Here is a 24,311-nt window from a genome sequence, read left to right on the forward strand (position 1 = left end):
TTAGACTGTCATGCTTCTGCACGTGACTTGCCATCCACTAGACACACAGCCAAAAGGCAGAGTGCTGGGTGGCACTCGCAAGCACAACCGAATGCAACGGGAGCTTTGCTCAGAGAGGGGGAACCTTTCACTGAGTGTTGCTCCTGTAGTGATTTCAGCCCAAAAGATATGGATATTTTTACAACTGAGGCCCTATTATGCTAGTACTTCCAATTGTAATTAGTAAAATGGGATCATAAAACTAGGAAGCTCATTTTGTATTTTTATAGGGTCTCAGCCAGGGAAAGAGGGACTGTTATGAAGGGACAGAGCAGCAGCAACAAAAGGAGTTAATAAAGTCTATATGAGATGTTAAACTATCCCTCATAAATTTCTACATGCATAATGCAGTGGACAACCTAAAACTGGCAACAACTTTTATACAATAAAGTAGTATAGAAGGAAATCAAAGAGGCCTCTTGTCCTTATACATATCTGGCTCATGGCTGTTTAGCTTTGGGGTTTCAGAAGTTTCTGTTGATGATTTTCCCACAGGGAGGAATTACATGAGGTTTCTTGTCTGTGTTATTATTTTGATAGCTGGGATGGGATATGCAGCCATACCTGTTACAGATATATTCCCGTAGAGAGGCCATCCATGAACTACCTGGTGTCTACTCTGCTTTTAAGAAAGGTGTTAGAATGTAGATAGCTCATGTCAGACATGTCTGAAAATAAAACCCAGGTTCAAATATTATCAGAAAAATGAAAGGAGACAAACTCATCCCAACAGACAAATTCTCTGATGGAGGTACATGGTCCACAGTGCTGATGGAGTTTGGTTGCTTCTTTGCAGTGCATTTGTCAGGGGCCTTGCAAAGAAAACCTAACCAGCATAATTAAAGCCTGGCTCATGTACCACATAGCAACTGTACTTACAAAATGCATCCATTTCCAACTTTTGAGTACTCTGTCTTGCAACTTCACCCTGCTATTACATAACACTTGTGTTGTTGCCGTATAGTCACCTCTGCAACAGGTACTAACGTGAGCTCGGGGCGTGCGCCAGACGTGAATCATTTTTAGAGGGCCGGGTAGGTCCATTAGGCTTCCTCAGGGCAGCGCAGCCATGGGCAACCCCAGGGCCACGAGGCGCAGCTCTCCCGTGCCAGGCCAGGCCGGCAGCCTCGCCCGGCGCCGTGTAATCCCCGCGGGGCGGATCAGGGCAGGGCTGTGACCCGGCTCTGCGGGCGGCCGGCCCGGGATCGCGGGGCCGCGGCGGGCCCGGCTGCGCTCAGCGGCCGCCGCTGTCCCGCCGGGAGGGAGCCCGGGCCGCTGCGGCGCCCCCGCCGCGCCCTGCCCGGGGCGGGCCGAGCCCTCCCGGCTTTGCCGGCGCCTGCGGGGGATTAGCGGGGCAAAGCGCTCATCCGCCGCTGACCCCGAGGCGGGAGCGCAGCCGGGCCGGGGCCGTCCGCAGGAGGAGGGCGAAGCCGAGGCACGGTGGCCGGAGGTGGCGCGGCCCCTGCCCCCTCGGCGGGGCTGGCACTGCGGGGACCGGAGGCTCCGCTGCGGGTAATCCCCGGCCGGGAGCGGCGGGCAGGGCACCGGGGCGAGCCCCGGCGCCGGTGCCTGCGCGGGGGGAGCTGCGCTGCCCGGCGGCCACGCCTCGCCGAGGGGCTCCGGGGCGGCCCCCGGGAGGGTGGCCCGGCCCCCCGGGGGTGGCGCGGGCCGGGCCGGGCCGGTGCCTCCCGCTGCAGCCCCGGTCCCGACGGGACGGGACGGGCGCGCCCGGCAGCGGCGGGGAGGAGAGGGGTGTGCCGAGCCGGGGCGTGTGCGGGTTGGCTCTTGCGGTCTCTCCTGCAGATGAATCCTGCTTTTTTGTACTTTTTTTCCCTCTCCCCCCCCCCCCCCCCCTTTTTTTTTTTTCCCTTTTCTCTTGTGAGTGAGTTTCTGGCTAAGAAACGCGTGCGGAGCAGTCGGGAGAGGTGCGGTGCCCGCGGCGAGGCGGCGAGCGGGGCGCTCCGGGCAGGCAGGGCAGGGCAGGGCCGGGCAGGGCCGGGCAGGGCCGGGCAGGGCAGAGCGCTCCCCGCCCGCCGGACACGCGCGGCCCCGCGGTGTGGCCGTGCCAGGACGCGGGTGCGGTCGGACCGTGCCCACTGCACACTCGCACCCCGTAACTTCTTGTCGCCTAATGCTAAGTGCTAGCAAGTTTGCTTCTTGTCTGCCATGCCTTCCTTATCTTGCTATCGAGTTACTGTATCGCCTTCATTCCAAGCCCTGACAAAGCTCATTGATACAGTAGCTAAATTAATTTGTAGCGGCCACTTTTCTGTTGTTAGAAGTTCTGATAAATGCGGAGTGAGTGACGTCACACCATATAGATTTTTATGGCTTTATGAAGTTTTACTGTGTTAAAATAGGAAAATTGAGTGATGCTTTAGCTTTGAAAACCAAGTTATTTGCTAATATATTGATCTAGTGTTTAGTCATTGAAAAATTATTCTCATCACTTGCAGTGCCTCTCTTCTGGGAGCCACAAAATTAGCTGGATATAATTCAGTTCATGGATTGCTAATGTCAGTTCATTACTTCTGGTGGCACAAAGTCCAAATACAATTTGATAATGAACCATTCCCCTTTCCGTTATTAATCTTGTTTCATGATGCCCCGGCATAAATATTATCTGTTGGACAGCAATTGCCACAAAAATCTTTAGCTATCATTTGTTTTCAAAACATCAGAGCTTTAAAAATTGACAACATTAATTAAATTTAGCATTTTGTTTCCTTGTTCTTTTCATACCCTCTTTCTTTAACTAAAGATTGGCTTTAAAAGAGGTTTGGGTTCTATACTGGTATCATGTTTAAACTCTGAAGGATTCAATCTAGTGGGTAGCCCCTATGCATGAGAATAGATTGAATGCTTATAGCCTTTGTTGATTCTTTAACCTGTTGCTTAAAAATTCCCCTCCTTGGCTGGAGTTACCTTAGAACTGTAAACCTCAGCATGCAGTGTGACTTTGACTGTTGTGGGGCATGGCAGGGAATGGATGCAAACCAAGGTGGAACCTAGCACTGGAGTAGATCCCTTGCATCTGTGCCCTCTGAGAACATTCAGAGAGTGAAGAGCTGGAGCCTGCCATGGGCAGGGCTGGCCAGCTCAGTCTGCTGCAAGTCAAAATGTCAAGATCAGCTGAATAAAAATCCCCAGCTGAAATGTCAGAGTGGACACCCAATATGCATTTATCAATAGCAGGAGATCAGGTACTGATACCACACAGTACTGCTTCTCTACTGCGTGTAGAAGTTTTACAAAGGTCAAGGAGTCAAGAGGCATCAAATGTCCCTGAAAGCTGTCTTGCTTTGTTGGGAAAGTTGTCACTGGATCAGTCACTGAAGGAAAAAAGTGTTTTTAGAGACAGAAGCAGTTACTCAGCCTTTGAGAGAGTAAACACTAAAAAGTGGCCTCAAAATCAGATCAGTTTCTTCTCTGAACAGCCCTAAGATTGATGTATGTACTTTGAATTGTGCCCAGGAGATATGTTGTCTGATACTTTCCTAAACTGATCACCACTCCTTGCCTACAAATGCTTTACATAACCATTTATTCCTGCATTTACATTAATTTAGGGTTTGCTTGGCAGTATCATTGCATGGTTCTTGCCTTGTTTGTGCATCATCAGACAATGTCCAAGTTGCCTGACAGCTTTCAGGTGATGAGATGTGGCTGGCTTTTTTATCTGAGAGGGGAATTTGGTGCCAGTTTTCCTGGCTGTAGTATGGAGCTGATACTCATTTTGTCAGTTGTCAAGCTAGAACTCTTTATTTCCAGCATTTAAGTAGGTGGAATTAATTTACCTTAGCATGTCTGTATCTGAAGCAGTGTAACTGGGCTCCTGTTGTAGGCAATGGAAACTTAGCCAGTACAATCAACAGTGTCTGGAGACTAAGTGTCTTATGCTAAGATAAATGCTAACCAGGTGAAGTGAATCAATTTTTTATTGCTTTGACCGAAATGGAATTATAGCATCTAACTTAGGTTCCAGTAGGTGTATTCTACACATCAGCTTGGGTGAATCCTACCTAAACTGATGTCTTGTTTCTTTCTTACTCGTGTAAGCACACAACAGTGAAAGACATGGACTGACTGTTGGAGAAGGCTGTTGATTTTTATTCTTTATCTACCATAGCTGGGGCTAAAGAGATCTTTTTTTCCCTGTGGAAGGTTTCTTGCAGACAGGAAGGACAATTGAAAGCAATGGGGAATATATAGAGTAGAAAGTACTAAGCAAATTGATGTGCAGTTGAAAAGAATAATTTGTCTAGACATATGGAGCGTACAAAAATTATGTAATTATGCAAATTTGTTGTTGTTTTAGAGTGAAATTATAATGCTAAGTGCATTCAGCTTTGACAAGTGAAGTAAAAAAAAGAAAAACAAACCAGCCTGCAAACCTACCAACACTTGTCTTTAACTAATGGCCAAACTCGATAATCTGCTCACACAGAGCTTAGATTTGAGTATAGCTCCCGTTCAAATATAGGTTGCATCACCATCAAAATCAGAGGCCAGATATTCCCCCAGAATTGAATGGAGGTTATATTTGAATTTCCAGAGCAAAACTTACTCTTTGAATGATGGCTAGGATAATATACTGCATAAATGAGTCATTATAGCTGTAGCTCTGAATCTGAGCTGCAGTCCATGCTCTTAGTTGAATAATCAAATTATTTGGACATTTATCCAGAAATTGCTAGGTGCTAGTACAATGAAGGGCACATTGGAGCCTCATGCTTTTTGGCTTGTTTTGAGAATTCCATGTGGCAGCCTTTAACTTTCTTATTAAGTACTTGTCAGTGTGGCATAACTCATGAAATAAGAAGAAGTGTGGTTTGGGATTTGATTGTGGCATTGTATTAAGTATTTGAAGGCCCCAGTGTGCCTTGTGATCAGTGGCAGGCCAAAGAACTTCCAAATTAGATACTGAATAAAGCAATGAAAGGGTTGAAAGAGTGAGGTGAGATAGAGTTTATTTTACATAAACAAGCTGTCTATTTTTGTTTGGTTTGTTTACCAAACAGGGTGGTACTTTTTCTGGCTTTCATTAGGCAAGAAGTTTTAAGTTTCACAATCTGAAGGAATGCATTGTGTCACCTTCAGAGAGGTAACAGACCTGATATGCCACGTGTGCCAGTGTTATTGGCACCTGACATCTGCCAGTCATGACATACAGGAAGATGTCTGGCACATTTTAGGGTAGGATGTGTGCAGAACCTGTCTGGTTAAACGTAAATAATGTTTTCAGTGTGGAGGAGAGAGTGATGTGGACAAACAGAACAGAAGACAACCTCAGCAGGTGTGTTTTGAACTGAACCAATGAGATCCTGGTTCCAGTTTTCAAGAACAGAAAGTTGTGGATTCTGATGGGAACCCCAAGGCTGCATTCATTGTAGTTAAATGTGAATAGTAGTTAAATGTAGTTAAATGTGTCTCCTTTGCTAATCCTGTAGGGTCCCTGTGTGGAGGAAGATGAATGACATGAGGCAAGGGGCTGTCATTTTATTTGCTCTTTATGGAGGAAATGGGTATGTTTTCACCCAAGTGAGATGAAGGTCCATTCAGAAACTATTGGAGGGGAAGGTTAAGAAAGTTGCACAATTAGGTGGTATGAAACAGTGGTGAAAATATTGGATTAACATATAATATTCTATGTGAAATTCAGGCTCCAATGTGCTTTCAACCCAGTTGGCAGAACCAAAACCAATTGTGTGTTTCCACGTGACTGTGTTGTCTCTACTGCTCTGTGGCTCTCACTAAAAAGCCCTCCAGAGGGCAATTGGTTTGTGTCTGAAGCTTTGGGTGTGATAAATGTACTTCACTGAGCTGCCTTGGCAACAGTAAGATAGTCCAGAAGAGATATACTTTGTTCTTCAGCAGGCTTCCCCTTCCCTCTCCAAACTGACTAGATCCTGAAAATGATGGAGAATGCAGTGGTCTGCCAGCACAGCTGCTGAGCAGGGCACCTCTGGGTATCTCTAATCTTTGGCCTGAAATCCGCCATGTAGGGTGCAAATGTTTGATGTGAAGCAAAACGTCCCAGGAATGACTCATAAGAATTCTCACCCAGTTTGTTCTTATAACTGGCACCAAATCCCCCTCTCAGATAAAAAACCACCAACCAACCAAAAAAAACTCAAACCTTGGAATTCCAAATCTATTTTTTCCTTGCCTTGAATATCCTGAATTTAATTGCTGTGTTGATCTGTTTGTCTCTCTCAAACTTACAGGACAATGTACTCTGCGATTTAAACTTTGTTTCATGAGCTCATTAAGAACTATAACAAACACGACAAAGAGGGGCTCAATCCCCTTTTGTCTTGGTCAGTCTGTCATGTGAATTCATTTATTCACCATTCAAGCCATACAGTTTCATAATTTATAACCTATAACTCTTAATTTGTGCCCATCCCAGCAAAACCAAAAAAATAAAATGTAACTGGGGTAAGAGACTGCTTATCCCTTCTCCTCTGTGACAGTGCAAGTGTTCCCTTTGTCACACCAAGCAGCAGGAAGGCCTCAGCAGTCCAGCTCCTGCTAGATTTGCTTCTAAAGCTTTTTGGGTAAGCTGGTATTTTATATCTTCCAGCTTGGAGGTTTGGCTTATTCCATTTTTTGTAAGTGCACAGATTCTGGGAAACTGCAGCAGGGAAGATGACAGGAGACAGAGATTTGCTGGCGATGATGGCGCGTAATGCTCGGAATGGCTCCTGAGCCCTTTCAGGCCACCTGTCTGCCTGCTTGGTGCTCTTGCTCTGACTTACTGGCACTGTGCCCAGGTCTCACCTGCAGGTTGGCCAAAATCTGAGCAGCAGCTGAGTGAACTGTCACACTGAACACACCAGAAGTATTCTAAAAAGTTCTTTTCTTTGGATCAAGTAATAAATTGTGTTGGCTTTTGAGTAAATTTTTAATGGTGAAGGATATGATAAATTATCTAGTTGGTTGGACATCCAGACATATTCCAGGAGCAGTGCAATTTGTTGCTGAAATATGAGGTTAAATCATTATCAGCTTTCAAAACTTCACCAAGATGTAATAAAACATTATCCATCATCCAGATTAGAACACTTGAAATAATTCTATTTAATACATTTTAATAATAGAAGTGGAAACTAAACAATTTGTCTGCAGAGACTTGCTCTTAAACTTGGTGAAAGTGACGAAACATGCTTTTTATATAATCTATTCAAGTTATGATTTTGAAGCTGTAAATCAGAAGAAAGAATTAGGGTGAGTAAATTTTTCTGGAATAGCACTCTTAAATTATTGAACTAAGTATGACAGCTACTGAATGCTTATTTTTTAACATGGTGACTTTTCTTAATACTAGGTGATGTGCAGCTGGTGTGATTTTCAAAAGAAAACAAAAGCATGTGGCAATTTCTCTATCACTTTTCCTCTGGTAGCCAAATAGCACCTGCAGGATCATGTTTCCTTAGCCCTTTAACAGTTCTCATTGTACCAGTCTCTGCAGACAAATAAGCAATTGATACTGGAAGTCAATGAATTTCAGCTTCATTCTGTCAATGTATGGGGAGTTAATGAAGCCTGGGAGGCTGTCTGAGGCACCAGCTTGGAACGTGACTGCTCTGAGTGTTCTGCTTCATTTAAAACATCCCTGCAGCAGGGTGGATCTTTGCTTATTTGGAGATTCAAGGTATCAGAGTTCCCTGCTTGGCTCTGGCACAGTGTAAATTTGTAAAGCTGTTCTTTTAGTTCCTGTGTCAGAAGTGCTCATCTTGGAAAGGGAGGAGTTAAATCTTCCTTTCTTCAGTGCTGCATATCTCCTCCTGCCTGGGTCAGAAGCTCCTGTGTTTTCTTGTAATGTGAGACATAGCAGGCTCTAGATTTCAATGGACAATTACATCTTCTGTAGAAAATAGTCTGTATGTAGACAGGCTTCAATATGGTTTGGATGCCTCAGTTCTTATGAAGGCAACCACTGATACCTTTTTAATTTTTTTCCTCTTACAAAAAAAATTTCACCAGTTACAGGTTTAGTATCCAGTAAGACCTTAAACAAATAGTTAGCCTCAATTTAAAAAACTAAAGCTCAGATAGAGAAAATTTGAAATTTAATGATTATTGAAACCCTCAAAGCAAGGGTTTGAGATTACCAATCCTCATCCCTTTATCACTCCAAATTTAGTTATTGTTTCATGTAGTCCCCTAATTACAGCAAAGTACAGAAGCTAATTACAAAGTATTTATATATGAAGTGATTAAAAAACCCAACAGAATTATTATATTTGAGCACTACTTTAAAGGCAAAGAAAAAGAAAGTTGTGGCTCATTAGTGTTCTTTTTGGGGGGGAAGAAATGACTTTGCCTGGATATGGTGAAGTTCCCAAGGCATGGATAAAGAGTAGGCATAAGGTGATGCCTTAGGAAGAGTCAGTGTCCTGGCTGAGTTGTCTTTGTGAATCCTGTGGGACAGAAGAAAGAAGCAAATTTTAAATCTGGAATGGAAAACTGAGGATATACTTACTACAGCTGATGTCTCTGGATCTTGATCTTTAAACAGTGTTAAGGGAGGTTTCATTGTATCAGGTAAAATTGGGTCATTTTGTTCCCACAGTATTTGGAATCACGGAGGTGGGCCAGTGCTGGCTGCAGTACTGAGTACACAACAGACTGCTGCAGATTCCTGGTGACTTGTATCCATCGTGGACCAGAGTGTTGGTGTAACCTGGTCCGTGATGGATACAATTCAATCATTGTAAAAGCTGTTTCCTTTACAGGATTTAAACCAGTTGTTAAAGGATGTACATTGGTAAGCACGTTTTCCATGATTGAGAGTGCTTGAGTGTCAGAAGACCATAGCATTGTGAAAAGATCTGTCACTTTGATCTCCTTGGCCTTTTGAGATCTATGTCATAATTCAAATCCTAAGAGTAGGCTTGTAAAAATGATTGTTTGCTCTAAGAGTTTGAATGAAACAAAGTCTACTATTTAAGATGTTGTGTGTGGGTTTCTTTCCACTTCTTGCTTGATTCTTGGTAATGGACCTAAATTCTTTGGGATTTTATGAACTTGACTCTCATTCCCCTGTCCCTCCAAAGATCCCAGACTGACAATATATATTAATTGAAGTGCATGGGAAAGCTTCCATTGGCTTCACTCAAACTTGAATTTGTCTCAAATTATTGTTTGAATTTCCCTTCATTTGATCGTGTGTTGACTGCACCTACCTTTATTTGATATTGTGCAGTCAACACAATATGAAATGAAGGGAAGTTCAAGTGCAGCAGTTCTTGTTCATTGTGCTGTCTGTGCATGCATACTATATGCAGAAACATTTCTAGTATTTGAGGCTGGAATGTGTATTTCTCTTCCCATTTTTAGGAAACAAGTTGCCATTAACCATTTGTTGACTGACATCTCTTTTTCGTAGGAGCCATCATTTGAGATGCTTCCGTTGACTGGGAAAACCATAATATTTGATAGCTTTCCTGATCCTTCAGATACCTGGGAAATAATTGAGACTATTGGCAAAGGAACTTATGGAAAAGTTTTCAAGGTGTTAAATAAGAAAAATGGCAGCAAAGCAGCAGTCAAAATTTTGGATCCTGTTCACGTAAGTTACTTAAATTACTTGGTTAATTGTGAGTTCATGTAGTCTTTTTTTTCATCTAATCTTTGTAGATAATTTGTATTAGAAGTGACAATGAAATAAACTATTTCAGCCTCCTACGTATCAGGCTAGCTATCGATGCATTTTTCTTATCATAAGTGATCTTGGAAGTGATTGCTTATGGTAGAAGTCAGAAATATACCTAAACTTTGTTACTTTTGCTTTGTTACCCCTTTTCTCTTGTTTTCAGAACTATTATTCAGATTATTTTCCTTTCCAGCTTATTCTTATTCTTCAGGCGTCCTAGCTTATTCTATTTTGACTGCTGTTCTCTTTTGTTTTTTCAAGTTTTTGACAAGCTGGCCAGTAAGGAAGTTATGTACTTCTAAGCACTTAAGCTCTACCTTCAAGCATCTGAATACATGCTTGTAGCTGAGTTACACGCTATGAGTGTTACTTCAAAAATAAAATAGCATACTTTATTGTTATTGTTCATTCTGAGTTTTCAGAATGTGCCAAAATATATAGAGGAATTAATCTTTTCAAATGGAAAATGCAAAGGGATTAGGTCTACACACAGAGCAACATGCAACTGGGAGGTGCAGTTATGAAGCTGAAGAGCATGGTTTTGTTCTCAGTAAGTCACATTTGTTGGGTGGCAGATTGATGCTCAAAGAGTAAGGAAGAACAATAGTCTGGTTTGTAAAGGCACACCCCACTGCCTTCAGTGATGCTGAACATGGCTTGGGACTTTTCTTGAGAACAGAACACGGGAAAGCAGCTGTTCCTATTTCAGAGGCTCTTTTAAGTTCCTCTTCTGCACTCCCAGTGGAGGTTTGTGAGGTGTGTGCGTCCGTGGCATGACCTCTGGGCAGGAATGGGCAGGCATGCCACGCTGTGTGGACCCTACAGGTCTGGAGCTGCACAGCCACACAGGACTCTTCTACCTCTGCACATCACACAGTGTCAGATTATGAGCCCCCACACAAAAATCTATGAAATATGTTGGTAAAAACATAGTGTCTTCCATTATCTTTGCTGTGTTTCTTGCTGATCTGCTTTTTATTTCAGTGTGCTTTCAAAGCAACAAAAGGGTGCTCATCTCAATTCAATACCACAACCTCTTCCAAAGTAAACTTGCCAAGTTATAAGCATCCTGATGAGTTCAAATGTACTGGAAAATATTTTTTACTCTGTTGCTTTCTGTAAACAAGGTTCTTGTGCTTACAATAAATAGGCATGACTTCCTTGCCATTGGTGTTCATCTAAATACCTTTTTGGCAGGAAATGCTTTTGCTTTCCTATGCTTCCGTGTTCAGGAGTGATTCTTAAGTGGCAGCTGGCTATGGTAGGAATTCCTGAAGGAATGATCAGTGAAGCTTTCAATGTTCTGTACACTTTGGAGGTTGCAGAAAAAGATTAAAGGATGATGATAGAAAGAAAAAAGAAATAGCAAAGCTGTTGCAAGAGAAAAGAGAAATAAATTAAGTAGGAGAAAGGAATAGAATGTAAAGGAGATGGCAGAAATAGAATGGATAAAGATGCAATATAAGAAATTGAAGATGGGGAAATGTATAACTTATGAAAACAGATTCCTTATTTTAATGAAAAAAATGACAGTAATGCAGTCAACATCTTTCTTCCAAGACTTGACTCCTAACTAAATATTTTACCCTTTTTCTTCTAAGAACACTGTTCTTCTTTGTCCTCTTCTATTTACAGGGTGTCTGGAGTAGCTGCTGTACCTCCGTGTTACTGCTAAAATGACAGTCCTGTATTGGAAAGAAAGTGAAAGCAATAAATGAGTTCTTTTTATTTAAACTGAAAGTATTATTAATGGCTGCAGAGGGAGCCATTGCAATGAAGAAAAAGATGCTTTATATATTTTCTTCTTTACATTTTACAATTCTTTTGCTTTGGAGATTGTTTTAGAATTCTGCCTCTTGAGAGGTAGACTGGAAACAAAGCAGAAGAAATGTGTTTGGTTTAACTGATATTTCAAAATTAAACTGGGAACCTACATTATCATGGGTGATATAAGATTGAAATAAGCATTTAATGTTTAATCCTTTAGAGCAGCAGTCTTTTTGCTGGATAACAGCTCAGCTTTTTGAAACTGAAACAGGAAAGCAAAGGTGTTGAAATGAGAATATATGAAGATGGAACTGACAAGGCTTAGTCTTGTCCTTAGGACTACAAATAAATATCACTGTACTTTAGAACCCTTAGCCAAATTATCCTATATATAGGATGATAATTTTCAGTCTGCCATTTCTAATGCAGTTCTTTTCTGAAGGTAAATATGCTAAATTCAACCAAATATTTCAAGTTTTTTTTCTTCATAAAATACTGAGGAATACTTTTCTTTTTACTAGGCACAGAATGAATATTCTGTTCATTTAATTTCTCCTTGTAATTGTAAAAATCTCATAAAACCTGAGTACCCCTCAGGAGACAGAAACCTCTATTAAGTCACAGTAGGACAGTGGGCTAATTCTCTTCCAATTTCCCCAAGGCAGTCAGAATTATTGTATGCTTTGTTTTTACTTTCTTGGCTTTTGATGGTATTTCTTTCTTTTTTTTTTATTTTTGGCAGATGCATTTTCTGTCTTCATCCCTGCTTCTGCTCTTTTTCTTTCAATTCTCTGCCACCTTCAGTAGTTTGTTTCTTTCTTCCTTCCTTGTATTTTTTCTGTATTCTGTGTTGTGCTTATGGGAAAATTACATTAAAGCAAGTTCCTCCTTTTTAGAAAGAGAAAAATTCCTGCTGTTTTTCAGTTGTTCCAATAACAAGATCTCTAAAATCCTTTCTTGTGAAAACACTTATCCTGGTAATCTTAATATCAAAGTTTAATGGCCTGATTCGTGAAGATAGTGGTGACAGGGGAAGTTCTTGGAGACCAGGCAAGCTGGTCTCAAGACAAAAGGCTTGTGTGAGGAACTCAAATAGGATATTGGAGAGACCTGTATAAGAAAGAAGTGAGGAAGGTGCTCTTGGGGTAGGTGTGTTGAACAGAATGAGAAGGAGCATCATTCATTGGGAATACAAACCATCCCCTTTCTCTGCCATGGTCACTTCTATTTGGCTTTGCTGAGACAGGTTTTTAGCACTGAGTAGATGCTTTTCAGTGATATGAAATCCATTCATATGCATAGTGCAGTTCATAAGGGAACCTTCTTCTAGAATGAATTTTTCATTTATTTTTGGGTAGTTGTAAATAGCAAATTGTATTAAAAAATGTTTTAAATCTGAAACGAGTATGTTAACTTTTTTTTTTTTTGAGATCTACACAATGAGAGGAAAATGGCAGCAGATATTTTGCCTTTATCTGTTGTCAGAAGGGATTGAGCATTTTGTCAGCATGACTCAAATGCAGTGTAATCATCATCCCTCAATGAGCAATTCCAGGGCACAGGTGGGAAAGGTTTGCCTGAGTCATCCAATGCCTGCCAAAGCCTGCCAATACCTGTGTCCATTTTTGGTCTGAAGGGATTTGTCCAGCTCCCAGTGCATCTGTTGGCAAAACTGGTCCTCATATCTCACCTCCAAAAGGATTTCCCTCACTGTCTAAGAAACCCAAGGTCTGTAATGAGAGTGACAAAAAGCCACAGTTCTTATAGTTCAGTAGCAGAACCCAGACAGACCACGGATGTCAGCAGCTTCTATGACAGTAGAAAATGAGAAGAATTCCCAGATAATTCTAGAAAGTAGGAGGTCAAATGAATAAGATATGGCTGCAGTCATACATGTTCATGCACAGAGAGATAGAGAGGTAGTTCCAGCTTCACCATTTCTAGCTGGGGTTACCATTAAGACTAAGGCAGAAACAGATAATTCCCAAGGCATCTGCATACCTACCTACATGTGGCTTGCACTGGCTTTGCCTTGACATCACAGAATGGTTGAGGTTGGAAGGGACCAGTGGTGGGGTCATATGATCTAACCTCCCTGCTCAAGCAGAGACTTTCTAGAGCATGTTGCACAAGATTATATCTGGAGAGTTCTTGAATCTCTGCAGAGCAGGACACTCCACAACCTCTCTGGGCAACCTGTTCCACCATTCTGTCACCCATGCAGTAAAGATTTTTTTCCTTGTATTCATATGGAACTTCCTGTGCATCAGTTTCTGCCTGTTGCCTCTCATCCTTTGCTTGGCACCACTGAGAAGTGCCTGAATCCATTTTCTTCACACCCTCCCTTCAGACACTTGTAGGTATTGTTGAGGTCCCCTCTCAGTTTTCTCTTCTCAAAGCTGAACAGGCCCAGCTCCCTCAAGGTTTTCCTCCTAAGAGACGTGCTCCAGCCCCTTCATCATCTTTGTAGCTCTCCTCTGGACCCACTCCATTAGCTCCATCTCTTTCTTGTACTGAGGAGCCCAGAACTGGACACAGCACTCCTCCTGTGGCCTCTACTCAGGGGTGAGCAGAGGGGCAGGATCACCTCCCTCAACCTGCTGGCAATGCTTTTCCTAATACAGCCAAGGATCCCATCGGCCTTCTTGGACCCTAGGGCACACTGATGGCTCATGGACTGACTGTTTTCCTCTAGGACTCTTGCTCCTTCCCTAGTGTCCTGAGGGTTGCTCTGTCATACTCCATGTATTCATTAGTTGAAATTGATAAAGACAAAATAAAATTTTAAAAAATAATTGTTTTGTATTCACTAAGCAGAACCAGGTTTTGTAATTCTCTAAATGGTATATTCATGTTCTATTGGTTTTTTTCTTTGTATTGTTTCCAACTACATTTGAATTGACAGAAAATATTTTGTGGTTTATTTTTTTTAATGGCTATCATTATTAATTTGCTAACTGCTATGTATTTCTCATTTTTGACACTAGGATATTGATGAAGAAATTGAAGCTGAGTACAACATTTTGAAAGCTCTCTCTGATCATCCCAATGTAGTCAAATTCTACGGCATGTACTACAAGAAAGATGTGAAAAATGGAGACCAGCTTTGGCTAGTTCTTGAGGTAAACAATACAGAAAAATAGGAGGTTTATTCCAGTTGTTATTGCATTGTTGGGTATAAACTCAATGAATGGCATGTATGTCATTTGTGTAATTTTTTTGTTAAGAGTGGTTGCATACAAAGTGATAAATGCTGTTGTTTAGTCTTTTTACTGTTCTGATTAAGTTGTTCAGATTCAGAACAACTGTTCAATAGTTAAATTATCTTGATATTACACTGATAGACCTGTGTCTTCAGAATTAGGATATAAATTCTAATAAACTCATAGGATTTTCTACCTAAAATCTTTCTTTGGTGAAAGGCTTGCCATGGGAATCTTCTTGTAGTAGCATTTCTTTAAATAGCACTAACATATGATGGAGCAGTTAATGAATGCAGTATGGTGATATTTTTCCAAATGAAATTATAGAAATTAATTAACTGAATTCCTTCTTTTCTGTGAGAGGTAAATATGCAAATAGATAAATAAGCTGATAAAGGCAGCTACTGCCCAAATGCTGTTGACAGCAGCAGGATTCATCAAATTAAGTTCAGAGCAATGTTGCCCTGAGATTTCCTAGTTTGCTGAGCATTCATAGTAAAGTAGAAGTGTGCAGCTTCTCACGCTCCTTAATGTAAACAGTAGACCATGTTTTGTAAATATTGCTATTGTTATGAATTACTTCTCCAAGAGAAGAGGAGGTTGAATGACAGCCTCCTTGACCAATGTGGGTAAGAGGTGGGGATGCCCACTCTCCAATCCATGGTCACCTTGCTAGAGGTATTTAATAGGAAGAATAAACAAAGGCAGCTCTCCTGCCCTGCTGCTCTCATGAACCCAGACCTCTGTCTCCTGAGTGTCCTTATCTAGCTAGGCTCGCAGTGATAGAGCAAGGTGTGTTTTTCTTTAGTTTTGAGTAATTTGTGAATAAAGAGCTTGATCATTACAGTTTCTATAGATTCACAGCCTGTTCTGTAAAAATTTCCTCTTGTATCCAGAGCAAAATGAGGAATATCTCTGACAGGAATCATGTGCTTTTCCTAATAATCAAGATTTTACTGTAATTTGATCAGGGTTTGATAAGGTTGAGATTGAAGAATTGTTTGTATTTTATAACTTGTCAGCTAAGTAAATACAAATCTCCTACCAAATATCTCAATGATCCAATGGTTTCAAATTCTAGAAACAAGCTGTCAGTAATGCGTAAGATCTAAAAAGATCTGTTCCCGTGTTCTGCTGGAAGATGTTTTTAAGAATGGTTTGCATTGCGAATCATAACAAATTATTAGGTTAGACTGACATCAGAAGGTATCAGGTCTTTGTGAAGTGAGCATCTTGGAAAATCCAGCTTCTATTGTGTCTGCTGGCCATTGGAAACTCCCATCTGTGAAACTTCTGGCCTGTAAAGGATGGATGCCAAACAGCCGGGCTGAAACAGACTGGGAGGAAACAGTCAAGTGTTTATAATTTTACTTTTATATTTCACGTGGAATGATGTTCTCTATGTGAAAAACACAAGCCTATGTGTGGGGTATGTTTTATATTTACTCTTTTAATGCCAAGCTGTACATGTGCAAGTATGGAGTGTGTGGAACAGTCTTGGATGCTTTCTGTCACTGCACATGTAGATCTATGAATGCAATGGATTTCAGCTGGTATGTGTAGACATGCATAAGTAGGAAAATAAATTTCAGTATTGACTTTGGTGAAGCTTTCCTATTAATAATAGTGTATGTGAAAGAAAACTGTCATAAAACAGATTCCTCTGTTCAAGTGGCACCCCCTTATCAGCTTGTGTGCAGCCTTACAGGGCTGTTGCAGTTTGCTTTTCACTGCAGCTGTTAAGGTGTCCTGCAGTTTATAAGAATGAATATCTTTTCATCATCTCCACTTTGTGTTCTTTGATGGGATCCATGGGCAGGACGATTTGGAGAGAAAGTTTCTCAAATTCCACTAGGAATGGTTTGTGAAAGATGGTAAAACTCAGCATTTAGTAATGCATTTAGAATCACCACTGCAGGTTACCAAGGTTACCAGGTTATTCACTGGAGTGTTTGAATCCATATGTTTAGATGTTTGGGTTTGGGTTTTTTTTTTTCCTAGAGGAAAAGATCTACAGCTTTTTAAGATGTGTCCCATGCAATGTATTTTTAAGGAAACTGCCTATGGGAATGAAAGTGAAACAAGAAAACATCTGTACAGAATGACAGTACTCTTGACTCTCAGTTCAGAAATGCCTTTCTCTCTGTAGGCTGCACTCAGATAAGCTGAACATCTGCTCCTCCTTGGATGTTGTTGTAATCTTGTTTATAATACAGAATGTTGCAGGAGGGAGGATTCCCGCCAGGTGCATTAAGCTTTGCCATGTGTGTCCGGAGACACAGGCAGGAGAAACTGTCCCACCGAGTCAGTGTTGGAAAGAAATCCCATCCTTGGGATGAATCAGCCTAGCAGTTTGATGTCAGCACACACAGCATGATGTCACAGCTGGGCACAGTGTGCTGTAGCCCATTTCTTTCTGCTCTGGAGTTTAGTTCAGAAGGGAAAATATCTGAGATAGCTGGAAATCATGTGATAGAAGGTGGAGCAAAGAGGAATTGTATCACCCTATAGGTGAGCATGTAGGTCTGGGACAGGTGGGGAGAACAAATGGCACAGGCCTTGCCTGGTGCACAGAACAACCTAGGCAAAAAAGAGTGGAAGCTGAAAAGCCACAGCAAGGTAAATGGTAAGTATTACACAGCTTTTACTCGCTGCTGTAAACCAGAACCATAATGCAACATATTTCTATAGTTCACTTCCTTCAGAGATCAGATAGAGCTTTAAGAAGCATCTCAGTCCATTTTCAAAAGATGCAAAGTTATGCATACTCTATATGAGATGAATTTGGCTTTGACAGTCTCATAAGTAGGCTAGTGTATTTTATAGCCATGAATATATTTTTATAGGAAACAGAGGGAATCTGCATTATTTTTGCAGTAAAAAAAACTTACTTAATGAGTTAAAAGTTATCTTAGTAGGGGAAAAATTTTGGAAGGAATGACTTTGCACCCAAAAATATGTTTTTGTAATATCAAAGCATATTGTAGAAACCTCTCATTTCTGGAGCGGTAAAGGGAATTGCCAAGAAGTGTTACAGAAACTTTCACTCTGCTGAATGTCAAGAAGACTGACAAAATATTCTTTTTAGGTGTTTTGCTTTTGTTCGTTTTTTGTTTTTGTTTTGTTTTGTTTTGTTTTTCCTGAAGTGTGTATGTGAACATTTCAAGAACATTTGCTCAACAAACAAACAGGAACTCCTGCTGAGTTTGGCCAATGGTCCTTGTAGCTCAGCTTCCTGTGTACTGTGGTGGCACTAGAAGGTGCTATTTAGGAAGAGTCACTTGTCCAGTTTTTGCAGTCCATTTCCTTCATGCTTTCCAGCAGCTGTGATTGCTGAATTACAGATGTACCAGACTATTTCATCTGGTATCAATTTATGAGCACACTAAACCTGATGATGATACATGCATGCTCTACAGTCTCCCCTCACAAGCATACAAGTTGAATTTTTGCATCACTATTATATGCAGATTTCTATTTGTATAGTATTCCACATAGTAGAATATAATGTTTTCAACATTGTGGAAGTGTTTCTAAATCTAATTCTGTTTCAGTGTAAAGAAATTTAGACTCCTGCTCATTTGAGAAGGAGGAATGTATTACGGTTTCCAGTGGATTGCAGGCTCCATTTTCTAACCAACTCTGTTGTTAAAAAGTATTTGCGGAGTAGTTGATGCAATTTGTACAGATGCTGGTTATGCACAGTCCAGACTGAGTGAACCTGATTCATTTTTGTTCTCATATGGAACCTTTTCTTGACCTAGTGTAATCTTCACCAGAGAAGTCATGTGGGAGTGTAGAGTAGCTTATGTTTGGAATCTGCTTCTCTGAAGTGGCGTAACTTTAGCCTTTCTCTAAGCCTTTAACATGGGAAAAATCATTAAATAAATTGATAATTTGTGTAATTCCAGATTTTTCAGGCAAAGTATACTTTGAGTTTAATCTTCTAAATGTTTTTCATTATGTTAGTTGAACCTGCTAACCAGACATTGATAACTCAAAAGACTTATAGAAATACAGTCATGGTGGATTATTGGGATCCAGTTGGCAGCTATGTTTGCTGATTTAAAATTTTCCTGAAGTGATTCAGATTTTTTGCTTACCTTTGATCATGTAAAGTTAAGAGGAAAAAAAGTGGAATGTACAAATATCTATATTCTCTTTTTCAGTCCTTGGGATGCTTTTATTTGTGATGGAGTTTTCTTCAGAAAGGAGAACAAAATCTTAAACCCAGTAAGCAGAAGCTCTCAGGAGTTTGAATTAAACTAGAATACAAAAAACCAGTGCATCATTTCACCTGTCACTCTTTCTGCAAACATAGACAAAGTGTAAACCCAGGGTTAATCAGAGTATAGGCATTGTAACAATTGTAAAGGCAGCACCATATAGAAAAAAAGGAATAAAATGCCAGTATATCGAACTGCCAGCCTGCTATGCCAGGGTTATGTCAGTCCATTACTACTAGTTTACTTCCAGTAGCTTGCCAAAAAGCTTGTAACAGGGTATGAGCTGGGAGAGCACCAGCCAACAGACTGTTGCTGTGTTATGGGTGCAGAGTAGCCCACCACTGCAGTTCCTGCCCAGTTACCAGTCACAAGGGCAGTTGTTTTTGGTGAGACAACTTTAAATTAAACTTAATTTAAATTAAATGAGAATGTAACAAGCTGAGATCCCTGATAGAGCTCCTTTCTGGTTTTACAGACATCCTTTAGAAGAGCTACCATTCTTGAGTTTGCCTAGAGATGGAGAACCCAGCACAATGTGTAGAGTATCAATTATTCACTCCTCTCCTGTCAGAAAAGTGGCTCATCATAGCAGAGAGCTTTCTTTGGAGGTTTAAGCCAACAGAACAAATGGCTTTGGAAAAGGAGAACACAATGGATAATAGAAGTCAGCTGTGAACCCAGTCAGCAGTAAGCATTTGTCAGCAGTGTAGTACAGGAGAGTTATTAAGAAGAATTTGAAGAAGGAGGGTGCTATGGTTTCTGGTTTGTTTTAGCTGCTCCTTCAATGCAGAATGGAAAACATGTTATACCTACAGATACCCAGTAATGAATGTCAGCACTGTGAGCTGATCAAGGATAGAAGTAGATCTCTTGTTGTATAAGAAATAGTATTAGAACTGCTGTGGGCTTTGACAGTAAAAGCATCCAGCTCATGTGTGATGTGCTTGAGAAGGGGAAGCCAGTGTGAGGGTTCAGAGGAATAATGGCATGATTGGAGATGGCTGGTTAGGGATAGGTACTCACTAAAGCCTAGAGAAGAAGGTGTTGCAATGTAAAATTAAGAATGCTGAACAATACATGGACACTGCTGCATCTGGCCTGGAGTGAGGCTGCTGTGCTGTTGCACTGCTGTATCTGCTCTTTGGAGAGAGAAATTTAGCAAATCAGATGCTTCCAGATGTCTGCAAATCTAACTGTGGTCACAAAGACAGCCTTAGAGTTCATGGAATATTTATAAACTTTCCTCACAGATTCATAAATGAACAATGACTGCACAATTTATATGTGTGTCAGAGAAAAATTAGCATAATTAATGCCCAAATTTTGTGCGGTTAATTGTCTTGGATCTTTCACTGACCTGCTATATGTGAAAGAGTTTCTGTTCATGTTGCCTTTTAAACATTGCTTGTGATTCTAATAGATGGGGAAACTCACAGAAGTGCATCCTTATTTAAACAACAACAGCAATCCTGTGTTTTGTTATATAATGTCCTATCTGTGGAGTATGCTCATGTAACAAAAGAATAGTCTCAGCAAGTCCAGTTGCTCAGAGGATGGGATTTTTTTTCTCCTACTTCAGAGCTGAGATGTTAATAGTGCAATTTTTGGTTGCAATGTGGTTTCTACAAAAGAGGAGCAACAACTGTCCAAAGATCCAGTTATTGGTATTTTTTCTTAAAAAAAAAAAAAGGCTGAAAAAGCTGAACTATTTCAGCACTGTTGTGTACCTCAACTTGAATGAGGTGGGTGAGTCTGGGTGGTGTAAAATATAAAGAAAGACAAGAAACTGTAAAAAACCAAATACCACTCTGCTCCCCACACTCCCCCAAAAAAACCCCAGTAAACCAAAACAAACCCAAACCAATCACGACAAATTCTTTAACTTTTACAATTATCTCAATATTTCAATAGTTGACAATACATTTACTCATTTAATTTTAACACATTGGTTTTGATTTTCTAAGCTATGTAGGGAGACTGATAACTTCTGTGTGCTAGGTACATAGATCAATACTTTTTTAAAATCTGTTTGTCTAGATAATCTTCCTTGACAAAGCCTGTGATGCTTTCTCCTCATTCCCATATCCCAGTCTGAAAGGGCAGAGAGTCCTGTAACATGTTTGGAGCAGTGGCTTGTGAATGGTGTTGGTATGTTGGCCATGTGGGCACACTCTCCCTGCCAGAACCACATCCATCCCCTGCTCCTTTTCCAGGCTCAGGCTGCTCCTTCAGGGGGCTGTTTATGCCCAAGCAGGCTGGGCACAGAAAAGCAAAGCTCAGAGCAGGATGAGTAGTTTGCCCTTCTCTCTTGCTGAGGTTTCCAGTGCTGTGTAAGAGTCCTGATGCAGCAAAGCATTTTCTCTCCATTAGCTTGACCTTTTTGCTTTTTTAGCTAATGGTGGTGTCACTCTTCATGGCACCTCTCTGTGCCTGGAAGAGGAAGAGAGGAGTGGCTGTCAGCGTTGTAAAGCAACTAATTCTTGTTCTAGATGTGCAAAGATATTTGCCTGAAAATATCTGCAGCCTCAGGTTCTGCAGCCTGCAAGGAAAGCAAAGAGCACAGGGAGGTGGCTGATCATGCAAAAGTTCAGCAAACAAATTCATGTCATTGAAGCTGTTAGGACTTCAGTTGTTGAATTCCATTTGATTGAAGATTTTGTCTTTAAAAAATCCTACTATTATAATGAATGAAGAAGCATTTGGGCAACACTCTGAGACACATGATGTGAGTCTTGGGGTTGTCCTGTGCAGGGCCAGGAGTTGGTCTCAATGATCCCAGTGGGTCCCTTCCAACTCAGAATATCCTATGATTCTATAAGGAATGAGTAGAAGTATGGATACTGGAGTCGTTTTTATTACTGTGACAGTTTTAGCAAGAGTGGGAAAATCCAAATTCAGTCACATGATTCTTTTTGTGAGGCCTCTCTGAGTAATGAGCACTGGCTGGAGTGAGCCCCAAAGGAATTTGTGGAGGTGTATTGAAGCAAGACCCAACAGTCTCACTTTGGCTTTTAAAAAGATGAGCCTACCTGAGATAAACTAGAGACATCACTGTATCAGTTACTTCTCTTTTGCATGAAATAGAGAAGCCTGTGGTATGGACATTTTAATAATTTATTTAGGATTTTCCTTTGGCATGTTTACAGTATGCTTTTGTTAGATACAGGAGTTACTATATGCAGATGTGTTTCCATCTATGGGAAAAAAGGCAAGTTTATGGAGTTCAAAAAAAGCTTTGAATGTGCTGTTTAATGGAATATATAATAAGAGTTATAATAAGAAAGCAGATATATAGCTTTCTCTGGTATGTGATATTTGCTGTAAAACAGTAATGTTTCAGGAAATTAGTATAGTGGAAAATAACAAGTTCATTTAGGTTTCATAAAAGGCTGAGTGAGGGGGCAGGAAGCTGTCATTTGCCTAAATATTATTAGCTGTTTTCAAATGGCATATATAGCAGAAAAATTAAACAACTGAAAATTGCTTTTTCATATTTCTTAACACAGGTCATTTTTCAGAAATGTCTTTGGTTATAATTGCTCCATTCAGACCAACACTGAATGTTTTGATCCATTACATGCCTGAATTGGACTTGATTTCTCCACTTCTAATGTGTCCCTCTTTGCTTCCCAATTATAGCAATTTTTCATTCTTGGATCATATCCTATTTTCTCAAGACCAAAGATATGTGGCTACAACTATCATTTGATACTTCAATCTTTTACTAAATACTCATAATTTCTCTGCATAATGAATATTTCATATTACATTGGGGTTTGCACAGTTTCCATCTTTTAAACAACTGGTTTAAAATTGGTCTTCTCCTACCTTGCTGGAGAATATTCACATGCAAAAACCTGGTTCTCTAACAATTTTTGCCACCATGCAGTAAAGCAGAAGCCACCATGCAGTAAAGCAGAAGCCCAGAAAATAGTTTTACTCTACCACTATTTAATTCAGTAGCATATGAATAAGATGCCTCACACATTCTAATGTTTAACATCACTTTGCTTTCTGTGCATTTTATTTTTGATCATAATTTTACCAAAGATATAAGGTAATTTAAAAACAAAATAAAACAACACACCAAAACCCACATTTGTGTCGTTTTTGATTAGATCCAAGATAACTCTTAGCTGTGATAGGGAATTGCATCATTCATTGAAAGAATGCTTAGACTAAGACTTGTTTGCTCCTTGCAGGAGGGTTTGCTCTCTGACACTTGAGAGTTTAGCACTTAAATTCAAGTGTGATAGACTTGAATCGATTTTGCTGCTTTTGTGCTCAGTTCACGTCTCCTTATAGTAGTGACTGAAGGCACTCCAGTGGTAGGGAGAGGGGTCTCCTCCTCATTCTTTGTTGGGCAGAGGTGGCTGAAAGCTTCTGGCTAAAGGAGAAAAGTACTGTAGCAAGGAACAAGGAGCTGGGGGGTACAGAAACAGGCAGGTGTCAGTGGTGATGAAAGGTTTCCTGGGCTCCAGAAGTAATGCCAGCATTTGTTGCAATTCAGAAAGCAGCTGACTTTGCTGAAATCAAACCCTGGAAGCAGGGAACTGCCTTATACACACACAGTGAGCAGAGAGAGATTGGTTTACAAAACACTTTAATTTCAGTTCTGTCCACTCTAGTCTCTCCAAGTTAATCATTCCAGTAGTTCATTAAAATAAGAAAAAAAGGAGAAGAAAAATATGGCTTTTGAGTTTAGCATCATTTTGTTCTTATAAAATTATCTTTAAGAAAGGCCTTCAGATGTTCTTGCTTAGTAGGGTCCTGTGACAGAGTCCTATAGCTCCTTCCTGTCCCCACACACTCCCATGAGGAGACAAATGTCCTTAGGGATGAGTGGGTTTCATCTTCTCTCCTTTTGTAAAAGCGGCCTTTAGACAAGTCCCATTGTTTGGATCGTGCTTCCCCAGCCATGATTTCAAACTCAATAGGGAAAATTTCTATTGCAGTCATTTAAATTACAGTGAATTAGACTAAATTACTGTCTTTGTGTAGAAACACACACATAAAATGGATTATGAGTAGTGTGGACATGGCAGTACTTGGAACTACTGTCTGAAGCCTAAATAATATAGAAATGATGCTACAGAAAAGGAAGTTCTTTGAAATGTTTCTTAACTTGTGAAGAGTGAACAAAACTAATGCAGTTCTGAGCAGAAAATAAAAGCTGTGAAGTGCCTGATGTTACCACAGGCTGCCATATTTGCTTATGGGTTTCTGTGTGTTTTCTGGAGCCTCAGCTAAGGTTTGCATCAGTCAGTAGAAATATTTCTGCCATTATGGATCCCAAAGCTAGTCCCTGTTTTTTCTCCCTAGCCAAGGGAATGGTTTTGCCCTCTAAATGTTATTTTTACCACTGCTCCTTGTGTATGATAAAATGATGAATTGCACTAAGTTTGCTCTATCAAA

The 24,311-nt window shown here is 40.6% G+C and overlaps 1 protein-coding gene across 2 annotated transcripts in view; it reads left to right on the forward strand.

Moving 5' to 3' along the window:
- Window positions 1–1,430: 1,430 nt before the first annotated feature.
- MYO3A (myosin IIIA) overlaps window positions 1,431–24,311 on the forward strand; it is a 114,751-nt gene continuing 91,870 nt past the window's right edge. For both annotated transcript variants that reach the window (XM_063414027.1, XM_063414037.1), the window contains exons 1-3: window positions 1,431–1,551; window positions 9,434–9,616; window positions 14,455–14,589. In XM_063414027.1, coding sequence (XP_063270097.1) covers window positions 9,449–9,616; window positions 14,455–14,589 — 303 coding nt within the window. In that variant the 5' untranslated portion in view covers window positions 1,431–1,551; window positions 9,434–9,448. The remainder of the gene's footprint in view (window positions 1,552–9,433; window positions 9,617–14,454; window positions 14,590–24,311) is intronic.

Source organism: Prinia subflava, chromosome 1 (assembly GCF_021018805.1).
Source record: "Prinia subflava isolate CZ2003 ecotype Zambia chromosome 1, Cam_Psub_1.2, whole genome shotgun sequence".
Taxonomy (NCBI): Eukaryota; Metazoa; Chordata; class Aves; order Passeriformes; family Cisticolidae; genus Prinia; species Prinia subflava.